At 26.1% G+C, this 21,171-nt stretch overlaps 1 protein-coding gene across 13 annotated transcripts in view; it reads left to right on the plus strand.

The window, feature by feature from the left end:
- LOC145254565 (dual specificity calcium/calmodulin-dependent 3',5'-cyclic nucleotide phosphodiesterase 1A-like) overlaps positions 1-21,171 on the plus strand; it is a 1,571,136-nt gene that overhangs the window by 1,496,411 nt on the left and 53,554 nt on the right. For all 13 annotated transcript variants that reach the window (XM_080113160.1, XM_080113150.1, XM_080113152.1 and 10 more), the window contains one exon: positions 14,731-14,828. In XM_080113160.1, coding sequence (XP_079969286.1) covers positions 14,731-14,828 — 98 coding nt within the window. The remainder of the gene's footprint in view (positions 1-14,730; positions 14,829-21,171) is intronic.

The raw sequence follows: 21,171 nt of genomic DNA on the forward strand, positions 1-21,171 counted from the left end.
AAGTAAAACTAGAAGAAGAGACGTCGGACCTACTGTGCATTTGACCTGGAATCTCTAGCAGAATTAGAAATAACCGAAATGAGGGGAAATAGAGAGCTTACCTCGGATACGTCTGTTGTGTTTTGGGCTAAGCAGAAAAGAGAGTTCCAAGATGGCATCCATGGGTTTTTATTAGCGCTGACCCCATGCAATTCTCTTAAAATCACATTTGCTCTTGCGCGATTATGCAAATATATAATTTCCAGCCGCTATAAAGGCATGACACTGGAAAGCAGTGAGGCAGTTTCCTGCAGATTGTGTGTAGGTGGTTCTGGCAATTGGATTGTTCTTTGTGACGAACCACGTGTCTGTGAAAAGCGATTTTTTTCTTGTTTGTGTCTCCTTCTTTCCCTACGGTTATTACAGCCAAGAAATCCCTCTCTTCTAGAAGTGGGCGATACTGACTATTTCCTATCTGTGTTCCTGATTTTTTTTTTTTTTTTTTTTGCTTCACTAAAACTAGTACCGAAATATGTTGTTCCAGCAGAAAACGGAATCTGATAGACCCCTTGGAGGTAAACCCGAGAAAAAAAACCTATATTTTGGTGAAATAAATCTTTGGAGGAGTATGTTTGGGGCTAGTTAACACCCCTATATCTATGATAGTATGGATTCGTCTGGAACTATGTAAGCCAGACATTTCTGTCGTCGAGCAGAGAGCACACACATAGTTTAACCACTTGCAGTGAACACCAGGTCTCTTTCATCTTAATATTGTGACCCCCTAAACAGGACCACAACAGTTAGATAATTAAAATATGGCCAGTTTTTCATCAACTACTTTTCGTTTTTGTGCTACACATTTTGTAACTTTTTACAAACATGCTACTCTTGATTGGTGGTATAATAATAATAATTGTATTTTATAATTTTGTGAATAAAAATTTCTTCTTAAAAATCATTTCATTAAAAAAGTATTTATTCAACTGATTGCATCATCACTTAAAATAGAATGTTAGTAAAATATTTTTTTTGATCAACAGTGTTGTCTTTTAAATCATTGGTTTGATTTGAAACAAAGAATGCATTAAATGATATAATTTGAGAAATTTTCAATAGTTTTATATTTTTCACTCTCAAGAGACAATGGACAACTTCATGTAAATGATGTCTGCATGAAGAATCTGCTATGAAGCAAGGGTTGCACACTCACCAACTACACTTCTCCTGGACCGGTATTGCGGGATTGCAGCATTGCTATGGCTAGTGGCAAGAAGTCTAAGACGACTAGAAACAATAAGCAATAATGATAAAAACGAAGAAATAAGCAGAGATTATCTCTCACATACACTAACTGGTATTTCCAAATGATCACACATTTAGTACTGGCCAGGGTCAAAATCGCTTAACCTTATTAATTTAATGGGAAATAGTGTTTCGATGTGATTATACTGTAAAGTGATTATTGTTTATAATTATACAATTTGTTGCGATAATTTATTTTATTTTTATGTATTTGTTATTTTTATGTAAAAGTAACTAACACTTTTTCTTTTCATCCCCAAAATGTTATAAAATATCTAATTGGCTTGAAGGAGGTGCTGCTGTTGACATAGTAACAATAAATATTTCAAATAGAAATAGACTACATTCTATTTCACTCAATATTACTTTGACACATCAAATTAAATTATTAATAAACGATCATGCCAAATATATTTCTAATTTATGATAGCATCAATTTCAGAAAGACGCTACTCAGTACAAATATTTCATAATTCTTCAGACACCATATGCTATTTCAAAGAGGCTATTTTTATATGATATTTTTATATGCTTTTTAACAGCTGGTATTATGATCGAAAGATTTTAAAGTTAAGAGCTTATTGGAGACAATGGATACTGCTAGCCTTTCATGTGTTAGAAAATAAGACGTAAACTTGATTATTTTTTTCAGGTGATTCGTATATTCATGGCCATGATTTTAACTTGATATTTTATTCACTTAACTAATGGAGCTCTATTTCGATAACTAAGGGTTTCTTCTAATATCAGCATCCCCACAAGGGACCTCAAATGTAGATAGCTGATTGGTTGACTCGATCATGTAACATAGGTCAGATTGAATAAGTTGTTGTGAGAATCTTTGTGAACATAATGTAATGAATATGCTAAAATGTTCATTACATTATGCGTTCCATTATTACGTTATTATATCTACTGCAATTGAAATCTTAATATTTTTCTTGCATTATATCTATCTGACACAGTTTCAGCAGCTGTCCGTACCAGTCAAAGACACGTCCTTGACAATCAGTCTGACAGTGGCTTGGTTGCTGTCCGGCTGAGGTATCGTTCTGTTCAGTCCTAGGAGGTTCACCCTCTCAGGCTTAATCTTCTCTATAAAAAGAGGTTAGTTTATTGCTAATCACATAAGATGCCCCTACTGAGAAATATCAACGGAGCTGCTCGGGCATTTTTGTAGTCAGAGTGCAGTTCACCTAGTGTACTGGCTTTTCAAACCCCTACCTGCGCTTAATCTCTTGAAATGGAGTTAAATAAACACTTCGACCCGGACCAGTACCTGTCAGGGTCCCATCTATGGGTAAAATAAAATATACTAAGATTCTCATAGCAACTAATTGAACCTCAAATCTCACCTATGCCATATAACCAACCAACCAATCAACCAACCAGTTATCTACTTTGTCTATATGATCCTAAGTTTATCTCCCATCAATCATACCATATAACCCATTGCACATAATAATAAAATCTGCACTTCATCCTAAAAGGAATACATTAAACATTGCTAAATTTTCGAGGTGACGATTGACAATTTGAATTTATTTACATTATCTGGACTGTCACATAAACCTGTGCTACAAGAATTATTTACATTATCTGGACTGTCACATAAACCTGTGATACAATAATTATTTACATTATCTGGACTGTCACATAAACCTGTGCTACAAGAAATAATTACATTATCTGGACTGTCACATAAACCTGTGATACAAGAATTATTTACATTATCTGGACTGTCACATAAACCTGTGATACAAGAATTATTTACATTATCTGGACTGTCACATAAACCTGTGCTACAAGAAATAATTATATTATCTGGACTGTCACATAAACCTGTGATACAAGAATTATTTACATTATGTGGACTGTCACATAAACCTGTGCTACAAGAAATAATTACATTATCTGGACTGTCACATAAACCTGTGATACAAGAATTATTTACATTATCTGGACTGTCACATAAACCTGTGCTACAAGAATTATTTACATTATCTGGACTGTCACATAAACCTGTGCTACAAGAAATAATTACATTATCTGGACTGTCACATAAACCTGTGATACAAGAATTATTTACATTATCTGGACTGTCACATAAACCTGTGATACAAGAATTATTTACATTATCTGGACTGTCACATAAACCTGTGATACAAGAATTATTTACATTATGTGGACTGTCACATAAACCTGTGCTACAAGAAATAATTACATTATCTGGACTGTCACATAAACCTGTGATACAAGAATTATTTACATTATCTGGACTGTCACATAAACCTGTGATACAAGAATTATTTACATTATCTGGACTGTCACATAAACCTGTGATACAAGAATTATTTACATTATCTGGACTGTCACATAAACCTGTGATACAAGAATTATTTACATTATCTGGACTGTCACATAAACCTGTGATACAAGAATTATTTACATTATCTGGACTGTCACATAAACCTGTGATACAAGAATTATTTACATTATCTGGACTGTCACATAAACCTGTGATACAAGAATTATTTACATTATCTGGACTGTCACATAAACCTGTGATACAAGAATTATTTACATTATCTGGACTGTCACATAAACCTGTGATACAAGAATTATTTACATTATCTGGACTGTCACATAAACCTGTGATACAAGAATTATTTACATTATCTGGACTGTCACATAAACCTGTGATACAAGAATTATTTTCATTATCTGGACTGTCACATAAACCTGTGATACAAGAATTATTTTCATTATCTGGACTGTCACATAAACCTGTGATACAAGAATTATTTACATTATCTGGACTGTCACATAAACCTGTGATACAAGAATTATTTACATTATCTGGACTGTCACATAAACCTGTGCTACAAGAATTATTTACATTATCTGGACTTTCACAGAAACCTTTGATACAAGAATTATTTACATTATCTGGACTGTCACATAAACCTGTGCTACAAGAATTATTTACATTATCTGGACTGTCACATAAACCTGTGCTACAAGAATTATTTACATTATCTGGACTGTCACATAAACCTGTGATACAAGAATTATTTACATTATCTGGACTGTCACATAAACCTGTGCTACAAGAAATAATTACATTATCTGGACTGTCACATAAACCTGTGATACAAGAATTATTTACATTATCTGGACTGTCACATAAACCTGTGATACAAGAATTATTTACATTATCTGGACTGTCACATAAACCTGTGCTACAAGAAATAATTACATTATCTGGACTGTCACATAAACCTGTGATACAAGAATTATTTACATTATGTGGACTGTCACATAAACCTGTGCTACAAGAAATAATTACATTATCTGGACTGTCACATAAACCTGTGATACAAGAATTATTTACATTATCTGGACTGTCACATAAACCTGTGATACAAGAATTATTTACATTATCTGGACTGTCACATAAACCTGTGATACAAGAATTATTTACATTATCTGGACTGTCACATAAACCTGTGATACAAGAATTATTTACATTATCTGGACTGTCACATAAACCTGTGATACAAGAATTATTTACATTATCTGGACTGTCACATAAACCTGTGATACAAGAATTATTTACATTATCTGGACTGTCACATAAACCTGTGATACAAGAATTATTTACATTATGTGGACTGTTACATGAACCTGTGATACAAGAATTATTTACATTATCTGGACTGTCACATAAACCTGTGATACAAGAATTATTTACATTATCTGGACTATCACATGAACCTGTGATACAAGAAATAATTGTACAGAGTAACAATCAATTCTAAGTGACTGTATTCTGGAGGTGGAAGGTTCAATCCTCAATGTAGGTAATCATAACAAGAATAAAATTAGAATTAAAATTACTTAATATATTTACCCTATCATAGCTGACGAAACAAGAACAAACTACCCTCGTGAATTAAATACCAAGTTCAGTTTGAAATTCCACATAGATTCCCGAGTTTAACTTAATGATTCTTGAGTTAGGAAAGATGCAGCTGAAAAAGCTATATCAACTAAAAAACTGAAAGTTATGTCAACTAAAGCGTGAAAATAACAATTTTGATAGGAATCAAACTTTGATTTTATAACTTAATTCAGCATATATCATCTAATGAGATTTAGCACTATTTTTATTGCTTTGAATCATAAATTCTATTAATTTTATATGAAAGATGAGGATTTAATATAATTCATTGATAAAATCGAATTTTATAAAAATCGATTTATATTTATGTTTCAAACTATTGTTCCTCATCTTGGTGATTGTTAGTTTCACAATTTCTCAGATGATGCATTTGTCAAATAATCTCCTGGCAATTTCGAACTGAAACCTTCATTTAAACCACTTTGATATGTTACTCTCTTTCAGCATTCCATGACTTTTAGATACAAGTTATTTAAATTCCTTTACTCAAAACCTTGAATTCACTCTAGTTAAACTCATTTAGACACAACTTCTAATTAAGCATTGTGAAGACTAAAAAGATTAAATTGAGTAAAACCATATGAAATCAGGATGGAATCAGGATGGAATCAGGATGGAATCAGGATCGACAAATGTTTCACACTTCCAATACTTTTATTTTCATCAAAATCGATGAACTCGTTCATTTTTCAATGAAATCAATTGGTTGCTTCTCTAGTTGGATACCCACCATGATGATGGTGCACCGGGAGGAAGTTCTACATGCCTCTCCACAGTGACTTAGTCCACAATACATTGTAATCTACATTGCACCGTAGAGAACATACTGTTGATTTTATAAAAAAAAATTATATAATGGCTTAAATTAAAGTTTAAAATGCAAAGCAAAATATTAATTTCCGATGTGCACCGTCTTATCAAAGAACCTACTATTGATTTTATATATGGTTGTCTGCTTGTGTGATGATAAAACTTCTAAAATGCACCTGTGATATTAAGCTGTATCAGAGTGTAAACTTTGGTCAAAATCGAACTGTTAATTGGATTTTTTTATTATTATTGAAACAAAACCTATCTAAAAACACTCTCAGTGACATATTGTGTGAATTTTTTAAAAAATCGGCTGAGCCGTTTCAGAGTTCATAGGGAACTCACACACACAGACACACATACAAACACACATACAAACACACACACACACACAAAATATGTTTTATATAATAGTAGAGATAGAGATAATGGCTTGAATTAAGGTTTAAAATGCAAAAGTTTACTATCATGGTTCAATCGTGCTCCAAACAGAAACATTCATTTTGGACGCACCCCTGTCTTATCAAAGAACCTACCTTCTTCAAGAATATACGAATCTCCTGAAATATTTGCACCTTTATGCATAAAGATGCACCAATATATATACTGCAGTCTGATATGCGAATCCATGCTGCATTCTGATCTGAGATTAAACCAGGCCAATGTTCAGTTAATGTGCATCATTCTCTGTAGAATGAAATTTACAAGGAATGTGCTCATTATTTGAATAATATTGATGGAAGAAAAAAATATTCTTTCACGTTTTGATTCTTTCCCACATATTTATTATTGCTGAAGAGCAAAACCATCATGTGAATATTATATATTAAATGTACATTAAATGCATCATGTGAATATTATATATTAAATGTATATTAAATTAAATTAAATTACAAGCATCATCTGAATATTATATACTGAATATATATTAAAAGCATCATGTGAATATTATATATCAAATATATATTATAAGCATCATGTGAATATTATACATTAAATATATATTATAAGTATCATGTGAATATTATATATCAAATATATATTATAAGTATCATGTGAATATTATATATCAAATATATATTATAAGCATCATGTGAATATTATACATTAAATATATATTATAAGTATCATGTGAATATTATATATCAAATATATATTATAAGTATCATGTGAATATTATATATCAAATATATATTATAAGCATCATGTGAATATTATACATTAAATATATATTATAAGCATCATGTGAATATTATATATCAAATATATATTATAAGTATGATGTGAATATTATATATTAAATGTATATTATAAGTATCATGTGAATATTATATATCAAATATATATTATAAGTATGATGTGAATATTATATATTAAATGTATATTATAAGTATCATGTGAATATTATATATCAAATATATATTATAAGTATGATGTGAACATTATATATTAAATGTATATTATGAGCATCATGTGAATATTATATATCAAATATATATTATAAGTATGATGTGAATATTATATATAAAATATATATTATAAGTATCATTTGAATATTATATATTAAATGTATATTATAAGTATCATGTGAATATTATATATCAAATATAAATTATAAGCATCATGTGAATATTCTATATTAAATGTACATTATAAGTATCATGTGAATATTATATATTAAATGTATATTATAAGCATCATGTGAATATTATATATCAAATATAAATTATAAGTATCATTTGAATATTATATATTAAATGTATATTATAAGCATCATGTGAATATTATATATTAAATATATATTATAAGTATCATTTGAATATTATATATTAAATGTATATTATAAGCATCATGTGAATATTATATATTAAATATATATTAAAAGCATCATGTGAATATTATATATTAAATATATATTATAAGTATCATGTGAATATTATATATTAAATATATATTAAAAGCATCATGTGAATATTATATATTAAATATATATTATAAGTATCATTTGAATATTATATATTAAATGTATATTATAAGCATCATGTGAATATTATATATCAAATATATATTATAAGTATCATTTGAATATTATATATTAAATATATATTATAAGTATCATGTGAATATTATATATTAAATATATATTAAAAGCCTCATGTGAATATTATGTATTAAATATATATTATAAGTATCATGTGAATATTATATATCAAATATATATTATAAGCATCATGTGAATATTATATATTAAATATATATTATAAGTATCATGTGAATATTATACATTAAATCTATATAATACTAAAAGTCTATGGATCTTGTATGTTTGCAATCAGATTTCCGGTTTTCAACATCCGGTTGCGCATGCGTAAATAGCAACGTCTTCAATCCGTTATTCCAATTCCGGAATTTTTATATCGCTTTTAATACAAACAATTTCATTTAATTTGATCAAATAGTTATTTATATATACAAATAATACATAGATTCATAGATAATTATAATATATATTATAAAATCTATTTATCTATGAATCTATTAATAATATGAAATATTACCCTATACAATTTATGGAAAGAAAACACCTCTCACTTTCCCTCTAATAGATTTCAACACTCCTACTCCCTCTGTTTTCGTTACGTACGCGAGAAATAGTTACGTGTATGTGTGAGAGAGAGAAAAAGGGAGCGATGTAAAACTGGATAGAGTTATCCCCCTTAACTAATGCAGACCTTTTTACTAGAGGGCGTTATTACAAAAAAATTTCTTTTTCTTCTTCCCATGTTTTTTAAAGTCGTCTGCTTACATTTCCAAACGGAAAGCTGAATCGGTAAATGCACACATTTCTATTACATTAAATAGTGTTTTTCTTTACACAATGGGTACTGAATGTTTGCTTAAATTAAATGAAAAAAGTTACATTTTATTTTCATTTTCTATTTAAAAAGCCATTATTAACATGTGGAGAGTGTTTTTTTTTATTATTCTGTACTTTCAACTAACAATTTCATTTAAAAGATGATATATCAAAATTTGAATTTAACTATAATAAGGATTATGATACCTGTTCAGTGCATATTTACCTATAAGTATGACCAACCACTTATAATTCAGTAACTGTAATTTAAAAAAAAATAACAATTATAATAAACAGAACGACTCATAGAAATCTATCTATATTCTTTTTTCATTTTAATATACTTTCATAGAAATGCTTCTGTTATGTAAAAAAAAAAACTATTTTCTTTATGCCACAAGTGTCACGCTCATACATGAATTCCATAGCTAATATAACGTACTGACCCAACGGGTCACAGGTGGTCTAGTATATATTAAAAGCATCATGTGAATATTATATATTAAATGTATATTAAAAGCATCATTTGACTATTATATATTAAATGTATATTAAAAGCATCATGTGAATATTATATATTAAATGTATATTAAAAGCATCATGTGAATATTATATTGAATATATATTAAAAGCATCATGTGAGTATTATATATTAAATGTATATTAAAAGCATCATGTGAATATTATATATTAAATGTATATTAAAAGCATCATGTGAATATTATATATTAAATGTATATTAAAAGCATCATGTGAATATTATATATTAAATGTATATTAAAAGCATCATGTGAATATTATATATTAAATGTATATTATAAGCATCATGTGAATATTATATATTAAATGTATATTAAAAGCATCATGTGAATATTATATATTAACTGTATATTAAAAGCATCATTTGAATATTATATATTAAATGTATATTAAAAGCATCATGTGAATATTATATATTAAATGTATATTAAAAGCATCATGTGAATATTATATATTAAATGTATATTAAAAGCATCATGTGAATATTATATATTAAATGTATAGTAAAAGCATCATGTGAATATTATATATTAATGTATATTAAAAGCATCATGTGAATATTATATATTAAATGTATATTAAAAGCATCATGTGAATATTATATATTAATGTATATTAAAAGCATCATGTGAATATTATATATTAAATGTATATTAAAAGCATCATGTGAATATTATATTGAATATATATTAAAAGCATCATGTGAATATTATATATTAAATGTATATTAAAAGCATCATGTGAATATTATATATTAAATGTATATTAAAAGCATCATGTGAATATTATATATTAAATGTATATTAAAAGCATCATGTGAATATTATATATTAATGTATATTAAAAGCATCATGTGAATATTATATATTAAATGTATATTAAAAGCATCATGTGAATATTATATATTAAATGTATAGTAAAAGTATCATTTGAATATTATATATCAAATATATATTAAATGCATCATGTGAATATTATATATTAAATGTATATTAAAAGCATCATGTGAATATTATATATTAAATGTATATTATAAGCATCATGTGAATATTATATATTAAATGTATATTAAAAGCATCATGTGAGTATTATATATTAAATGTATATTAAAAGTATCATTTGAATATTATATATTAACTGTATATTAAAAGCATCATGTGAATATTATATATTAATGTATATTAAAAGCATCATGTGAATATTATATATTAAATGTATATTAAAAGCATCATGTGAATATTATATATTAAATGTATAGTAAAAGTATCATTTGAATATTATATGTTAAATGTATATTAAAAGCATCGTGTGAATATTATATATTAAATATATATTATAAGTATCATGTGAATATTATATATCAAATATATATTATATATATTATATATTAAATATATATTATAAGTATCATTTGAATATTATATATCAAATATATATTATAAGTATCATTTGAATATTATATATTAAATATATATTATAAGTATCATGTGAATATTATATATCAAATATATATTATAAGTATCATTTGAATATTATATATCAGATATATATTAAAAGCATCATGTGAATATTATATATTAAATGTATATTAAAAGCATCATGTGAATATTATATATTAAATGTATATTAAAAGCATCATGTGAATATTATATATTAAATGTATATTAAAAGCATCATGTGAATATTATATATTAAATGTATATTAAAAGTATCATGTGAATATTATATATTAAATGTATATTAAAAGCATCATGTGAATATTATATATTAAATGTATATTAAAAGCATCATGTTAATATTATATATTAAATGTATAGTAAAAGTATCATTTGAATATTATATATTAAATGTATATTAAAAGCATCATGTGAATATTATATATTAAATGTATATTAAAAGCATCATGTGAAAATTATTTATTAAATGTATAGTAAAAGTATCATTTGAATATTATATATCAAATATATATTAAAAGCATCATGTGAATATTATATATTAAATATATATTATAAGTATCATGTGAATATTATATATTAAATATATATTATAAGCATCATGTGAATATTATATATTAAATATATATTATAAGCGTCATGTGAATATTATATATTAAATATATATTATACGTATCATTTGAATATTATATATTAAATATATATTATAAGTATCATGTGAATATTATATATCAAATATATATTATATATATTATATATTAAATATATATTATAAGTCTCATTTTAATATTATATATCAAATATATATTATAAGTATCATTTGAATATTATATATTAAATATATATTATAAGTATCTTGTGAATATTATATATCAAATATATATTATAAGTATCATGTGAATATTATATATCAAATATATATTATAAGCATTATGTGAATATTATATATTAAATATCTATTATAAGTATCATTTGAATATTATATATCAAATATATATTATAAGTATCATTTGAATATTATATATTAAATATATATTATAAGCATCATGATAATATTGTATATTAAATATATATTATAAGCATCATGTGAATATTATATATTAAATATATATTATAAGCATAATGTGAATATTATATATTAAATATATATTATAAGTATCATTTGAATATTATATATCAAATATATATTAAAAGCATCATGTGAATATTATATATCAAATATATATTAAAAGTATCATGTGAATATTATATATTAAATGTATATTAAAAGCATCATTTGAAATATATATATTAAATATATATTATAAGCATCATGTGAATATTATATATTAAATATATATTATAAGTATCATTTGAATATTATATATCAAATATATATTATAAGTATCATTTGAATATTATATATCAAATATATATTATAAGTATCATTTGAATATTATATATCAAATATATATTATAAGCATCATTTGAATATTATATATTAAATATATATTATAAGCATCCTGTGAATATTATATATCAAATATATATTATAAGTATCATTTGAATATTATATATCAAATATATATTATAAGTATCATTTGAATATTATATATCAAATATATGTTATAGGTATCATTTGAATATTATATATCAAATATATATTAAAAGCATCATGTGAATATTATATATTAAATGTATATTAAAAGCATCATGTGCATATTATATATTAAATATATATTATAAGCATCATTTGAATATTATATATTAAATATATATTATAAGCATCATGTGAATATTATATATTAAATGTATATTAAAAGCATCATGTGAATATTATATATTAAATATATATTATAAGTATCATGTGAATATTATATATTAAATGTATATTAAAAGCATCATGTGAATATTATATATTAAATATATATTATAAGTATCATGTGAATATTATATATTAAATGTATATTAAAAGCATCATTTGAATATTATATATTAAATATATATTAAAAGCATCATGTGAATATTATATATCAAATATATATTATAAGCATCATGTGAATATTATATATTAAATATATATTATAAGTATCATTTGTATATTATATATCAAATATATATTATAAGTATCATTTGAATATTATATATCAAATATATATTATAAGTATCATTTGAATATCATATATTAAATGTATATTAAAAGCACCATGTGAATATTATATATTAAATGTATATTAAAAGCATCATGTGAATATTATATATTAAATGTATATTAAAAGCATCATGTGAATATTATATATTAAATATATATTATAAGTATCATTTGAATATTATATATCAAATATATATTATAAGTATCATTTGAATATTATATATCAAATATATATTATAAGCATTATTTGAATATCATATATTAAATGTATATTAAAAGCACCATGTGAATATTATATATTAAATGTATATTAAAAGCATCATGTGAATATTATATATTAAATGTATATTAAAAGCATCATGTGAATATTATATATTAAATATATATTATAAGCATCATGTGAATATTATATATTAAATGTATATTAAAAGCATCATGCGAATATTATATATTTAATATATATTAAAAGTATCATGCGAATAATGTATATTAAATGTATATTAAAAGCATTATGTGAATATTATATATTAAATGTATAGTAAAAGTATCATTTGAATATTATATATTAAATGTATATTAAAAGCATCATGTGAATATTATATATTAAATGTATAGTAAAAGTATCATTTGAATATTATATATTAAATGTATATTTAAAGCATCATGTGAATATTATATATTAAATGTATAGTAAAAGTATCATCTGAATATAATATATTAAATGTATATTTAAAGCATCATGTGAATATTATATATTAAATGTATAGTAAAAGTATCATGTGAATATTATATATTAAATGTATATTAAAAGCATCATGTTAATATTATATATTAAATGTATATTATAAGTATCATGTGAATAGTATATATTAAATATATATTAAAAGCATCATGTGAATATTATATATTAAATATGTATTATAAGTATCATGTGAATATTATATATTAAATATATATTATAAGCATCATGTGAATATTATATATTAAATGTATAGTAAAAGTATCATCTGAATATTATATATTAAATGTATATTTAAAGCATCATGTGAATATTATATATTAAATGTATAGTAAAAGTATCATTTGAATATTATATATCAAGTATATATTAAAAGCATCATGTGAATATTATATATTAAATGTATATTATAAGTATCATGTGAATATTATATATTAAATATATATTAAAAGTATCATGTGAATATTATATATTAAATGTATATTATAAGTATCATGTGAATATTATATATTAAATGTATATTAAAAGCATCATGTGAATATTATATATCAAATATATATTAAAAGCATCATGTGAATATTATATATTAAATATATATTATAAGCATCATGTGTATATTATATGTTAAATATATATTAAAAGCATCATGTGAATATTATATATTAAATGAATTTTAAAAGCATCATGTGAATATTATATATCAAATGTATATTAAATTCATCAATTGAATATTATATATTAAATATATATTATAAGTATTATGTGAATATTATATATTAAATGTATATTAAAAGCATCATTTGAATATTATATATTAAATGTATATTAAAAGCATCATGTGAATATTATATATTAAATGTATATTAAATGCAAATATCAAAATATTAGAATTCGCCTATTTTTCTGCAGGTTTGTAACTGATAACAATATTTTGGCTTCTTTTTTAGAGAGTTCCGTGGCCTGCTGATTGACATGGTTTTAGCCACAGATATGTCCTACCATTTCCAGCAAATAAAAAACTTGAAAAGCATGCTCAGTATGCCTGAAAGGTAAATGTTTATTGAAAAAATAGCAGAAAAATTATTTTCTATTGATCTGATTTTTAGCACATTATTCCTATTTGCAAAAAAGTCAGTGTTGAAATTTCTTTTTCATTAAAAAATTTTAAAAAATTTAACCCTTAATCATCATTAAACATCTTGTAAAAATTTTGGAAAATTTAGTGTTTTTTTTTATTGAGAAATCTCCACTTTCAACTATCAGACAAAAATTCATAATTTATTTGGACTCCAAGTCGTGAAGTGGAATTTAGAGTCTTGATCTTGATTCTGGCAGTCTTGATTGCCACTCTGGATTTAGGATTAATTGTGGGGCTAATGAGAAAATTTTTTCCCAAGTAATCATTAATCATGATAATTCATGCTACAAAGTTGTGATTGTAATATCAGATATGTCTTTAAATTGAATAATATTTGTGTAAATTAAATTGAATATATCTATAAATATAAAAGCGAAAATGTTTGTATGTGTGTTCGCTTTTTCTGTGTGTCTACAAAAGGCTTTTTTCAGAGAAGCGGTCGCTCGCTTCACAACTTTTTAAAACTTTTTATATCACATATAAATCGTAATATCTCACAGTTAACAACGAAGCCCGCCTGTCTATTTAATTTGCTCGATTCAACATTTGTCACTCGCCGCATATGGGTTAGTCTTTTTCCTATAACATCTTGGGGGGGAAAAAAAGCGTTCACCAGTAAATGAAATCCCGAAGTCAAACTTGACTTCATTAACTCATTAAAACGGGCACCTGCTAAATCCAAGTAATTAAATAAATTCAAATGTGTTTCCATTAGCATGTCGCGGTGGGGCAATGGTTAACGTCGCATGTTTTTTTTTTTCACACTTTAATTTACAACTTTGCCTCAACGGTCCGGGTTCATTCCTCATACTTACTTTTTTTTTTTTTTTACCCCACCCCCCACCCCCGGAGTTTCCACACACACCTCCGAACACCCGGGCAACGCCAGGTACCCCTCGCTAGTTATATATAAAAGGCAAAACATGCGCATGAGTTTTTGTATGTCCAGCAAAGGCTTTAAGGGGGGGGGGCTTTGGGGTTACTATCGCTTAGAACTTCTTATATACCGTGTAGATCATAATATGTACGAATTGTGAATGCGCGTCACAGCTAGATTTATTTATGTCGACTTTTACAAAATTATTGCTTGGGCTTGAGAAACCGATATGAAACGAAGGTGCATTTCTCGGCCTACGGGCCGGGAGCGTCCAGAAAGCAATGGACGTTTGGTCAATGTTGGTGAAAGACATCATATCAGGCAATTGCTTTCATTTGGATACTTCCCTATATTAAAGGGGAGTTGGTTTTCCCCAACAAAACCAGACAAAGTTGGGTAAAAAAACAAACCCAAAAGAACTATCCTGCAGTTAAAATTAAGTGCGGAATTTAATTTCCTTGGACCTAATTAAATTCGTCGCGCACCTGCCATTTATAAACGTTAAATTGAGATTGTTTTCAGTTACTTTCCTTTCGTGGGCGAGCGGGTAACATACCAAGTTTTTCGCAAAAACTTTTTTTTGTTTTTTTTCCGATTTTTTAAACAAGTTTTTTTTTTTTTTTTACTTTTTCTTCTTTTTTACATCATGTTCGCTGTTCTTTTTAGTTTCTCGGATTTTTTAAATGAAGTTTAACATAGTGTTTGGATCTGTGGGTATCACAGGAAATAAAAGAGCTGATGTACTTGTCAAAATTACAATAACAACTTTTAAATCTTCATATGCAGATTACAAAACTAAGATCATTATATACATGAAAAGAAAATAACAAAATTATAGAATATGTTCCTGAACGCCAAATTAGCAACCAATAGAAAATGTGGAAATGTTAGCCAATAAAAAACTAAACAACTAGAAGTCAGAATGAGAACACACACAAAATGTTGCACAATCAAATATTCAGAGTTGATACATATTCTAATCAACTGTACAAAATACAAGAATACCTAAAAGAAATACTATTATACATGAAATCTCACTATGCTGTTTAAAAATGTTTTGACTTCAAAAATAATAGACCATGTAAAAAGAGTAAATTACTTCTAACTTGTATAGAAGAAATCAAAGATGCGATTAAATGACTTTCCAGAACTTATCAAATAAGTATTTTATAAAAAGATTGTGCTGCAGATTTATAGAGTTGATATGCAAAAAAAGACATCCCAGCCTCCTTCTTTCTCTTGTCAGTCTTTCATTGTTACTTTAATGCCAATCAAATTTATAGTCTTCAAATTGGTCATTTCTTTTCAGTTGTCTAAATGCTTTTCAATCATATGAACCATCCTAATGATTTTGCTAACCCCAAACCCTAACTCTAACCCTAACCCTAACCCATCCCAATATTTAAAAAACTTGTGGCACTCTTCCTCTTGCCATTCATATAAGTTGAATTTAAAAAACATCATTTTTGCTTTGTCTCTACTATAATCCTGAGGAAATGAAAAATACAACTTATTTTTAAATCGTCCAAGTTTGGCATAAACGCTTAAATTCTTGGCGCATTTTGTTTTTTCACTCACTTGATATTTAAAGTGCACAACGGGCAGGCTATATCAATGATTGAGCAAGTTCTCTTGTTTTTGTTTAGGTTTGGAACGTTCAAGGACCTTATCAGTTTGTATGTGCATGTCCTTTTCAAAGTTCATATCCTACTTTCACACTCTGAATGGCGGCTATGACAATTAGTTGTTCACACAGCTCCTCGATCTATATTCTTCAATCCAAGCCATTCTTGTATTACCCGCACAAAATATTGTAACATGGTGTTTGTATGATGCAACTAAAAACACTGACCTAAAAAATTTGAAATAGCAGTAAGAAACAATATTTTACCATAAATTAAAAACAAAATATAGTGCAATATGTGTATCATTACTCACTAAAAGATAAGACAAATTTTACCAGTCCTCATGGAAATTTGATATAGTTACTTTCCTAACACATCTGTATAATATAGACTAGTTCATTTTGAACCTCGTTAGGTAACTGGAAACATTTTTACACTAAATCAAACTTTACTTTGAACGTGAAAGTGATGACAATGTTGAACTGAACTTTTTCTTACTTTTCAACTGGTTGAATAATGAGTGATAGGTGCTTCTATATTATAATAATGAAAAAATATAAAATCTCGAGTAAAACAAATGGTCCCTGCGTAATTGTCATGTCACAAATAGTAACATATCCTAAAATTATGGAAAACGATAAGGTAGAAAAATAATGATCCTTGAATAAAAAAGCTTGATAAGATTATATGTTGGGTCGGACATATTGGCTAAAATGACGTCAGCAAAAGTGAAAGTAACTCAGTTGAAAGCAGACAGAATTCAGAAAACAAAAATAAGCATAGCATATGTACATAATTTGTGAATTTTTAAAAGATAACTAAATAACTTTTTTAACTGTTTTTATTAAAAATATGATTGAATTTGTGAGAAAATTAAAACTTAATTACCTCATCCCTTTTAACTCTCCAATTCAAATCCGTAGATTTTGAAACCAAATGTCTTTTGTCATGAATAATTATTTTTCTACCTCACCATTTTCGGTAATTTTTGGATATGTTACTATTTGCGACATGACAATAATGTAGGTACCATTTGTTTTACTTGAAATTTTTTCGCAATTATAAAAAAGCACAAAAAAATAAAAAAAAACAAAAAAAATTACTGGCAATAATCATAGTAACAGTGATAGTACTTATAATATTATAATAATGGATCAAATGTCATAGATGCTAGAAAGTCTCCAGTAAATCAGATTGGAGACAACGTCTCTAAGGATAATAAATACCTCATGTTAAGAAAAAGCAGTTTTAAATACCAGGTTGACATCTGGCAAAGTTCAACAGCGTTTTATGGCGAAAATTGAATAATTCTGAGATTGTATCGCAATAAAAATACCCGGGAAAGAAAACATTACACAAACCATTCCTTGTATTTTTTTTTCTTTTACATAGGAGTCACTACTTATCAAAACCCGGAAGCCACTCAAGGATAAGGGTTAATGAGTGTACGATAGTCAATGGGACAATATCATAGAAATCGTTAGTGGAAATTTAGTAAATTGGATTATTTAAGGGGAACGGCTTATCAAGAACTTGAAGATGGCCATATTGTAGTCAGCTGAAAAGCAGGCAAACGGAAGAGAGTTCCACAGGCGTGCAGTTCTAAGAAAGAAGCTTTGTTCATAGAATCATAGAATTCCAGAATCCATTCACCAAATGGCAATACAACAGACTCAGTACTTTGCATCTGCTGATAGATTAACCTCCTTCGTAATTAATTGAAGGTTTGGGTCCCTATCAGGCGGTTAACGTCAGCTCAGTTAAAACGTTTACCGCCAGCATTCTTATTATTTATATGGCTACAAGAATATAAATAGAAACAGAAAATGTCACATCTCACTCGATTGCTCACTCCTAAGGGCTGCCGAGCTAGAATACAGTTTTGCCTTCTTCCTTTGTCAGAAAAATCACTCATTCTAAACGTGTTTATGAGTAATGAGAGTTACGGGAACTGCCAAGAACACATCGATAATGCATTGTCAACTCTCCATTAAAAAAAACAAATTAAATATTGTACTTAATATAAGTTTAATTGATATGTTTGGAGGAAAGTATGGCGATAGGTTCACTTTCTCTAACTGAAATAAGGGACTTTTTTTTCTTACCAGAATTCAGTTGACAAAGTTTACGCATGTAATTCTTGCAGTTATTCACCTTATTTTTTTTTAGTCATCCCCGACTTGTTTTGAATGGAATTGCCTATCTCTTTTGCTAACATATTCGATGCTAGACAACACTTTATTGGTGTGACTAATTGAAAAGTCTACTAAAGAAAACAGCGTCTACCGTTTTTTTTTGTTGTTGTTTTTTGCAAAAAAGCAAAGAATGCATGGACAGACATTAATTCAAATTGAAGAATGCATTTATTTTAAGGAAAATAGCAAACGAATCACAAACCGCAAATTGACAACAATAAATTCCAATAAGTTTTAAAAAGAGAATTAATTAAAAATAAAAATCGGTTCTTATGTACTTGTGTTATCATACTGTTTTTCAAGTTAAATTCAAGTTTTACGATATCTTTTTTTATTAAATTGTTGTACAGAATAGTTACAAAACACTCTCCCCTTGGCATGTTAAGAATGGCTTTCTAAATAATAACATTATTATTTCAGCAAGGTAACAGAAGTGCATAAGTACCAAAAAAATAATAATGACAATTATTTTTTTTTTGTATTTATTTACTTTTTTGTATTTATTTATTTTTTGTATTTATTTTATTTTTTTGTATTTATTTTATTGTATTTATTTATTTAATTTTTTGTATTTATTTTTTGTTTTATTTTATTTTTTGTGTTTATTTTATTGATTTTTTGTATTTGTTTTATTTTATTTATTTATTTTATTTTTTTGTATTTATTTTTTGTTTTTATTTTATTTATTTTGTATTTATTTTATTTTTTGTATTTATTCTATTGATTTTTTGTATTTATTTTATTTATTCAATTTTTTGTATTTATTTTATTTTATTTATTTATTTAATTTTTTTGTATTTATTTTATGTTTTGTATTTACTTTTTTGTATTTATTTTATTTTTTTTGTATTTATTTATTTTTCTCACATAAGTCATCATCAGATATTACTGACAACAACCGGCGATGTTCCTTAGACACTAAGCCTCCCCAGATTTCCAGTACTGTCCATTTCTTTCAATAACCTTTACTAATAAATTTGCATTATCGCAATAGCTGTTTAACATTGACTTCTCACTAGCAATGACCATTGGGCTTCACTGGAATTTAGGTGGCCTCTAGAGTTCTCTTTCCATCAATCTAGCGGAGGTCTAATTAGTGCTCCCTCTTCTTAGTCTTTCCATTTTTCTTAACCCTCCTCGACTATTTGGTGTGGTGCCAGTCAATGCCAACATTAGCATGTTTAATTTATTTTTGATATTGAGGGGAGGGGCGTCATTAAATTATTATTATTATTATTATTATTATTATTATTATTATTATTACTGATTGACTTGTGAAGGGAAGAACAACACTGATCAGGAAATATCCTACAAAAGGAACAGATGCCAATAATTATAGACCAATTACATGTCTGCCATTGATGTGGAAACTGTTGATTGGAATATTTGCGGAGAAAATTTATGAACATCTTCAGAGTAATGGTGTTTTTCCTGATGAACAAAAGGGGTGTCGGACAGGCTCGAGAGGTACTAAAGAGTAACTACTAATTGATAAAGCAATAATGCAGGATTCAAAGAAGAAGAGAAATTTGAGGGTAGCATGGAGCGATTACAGAA

Source organism: Euprymna scolopes, chromosome 30, assembly GCF_053919585.1.
Source record: "Euprymna scolopes isolate OS-2025 chromosome 30, ASM5391958v1, whole genome shotgun sequence".
Classification (NCBI taxonomy): domain Eukaryota; kingdom Metazoa; phylum Mollusca; class Cephalopoda; order Sepiida; family Sepiolidae; genus Euprymna; species Euprymna scolopes.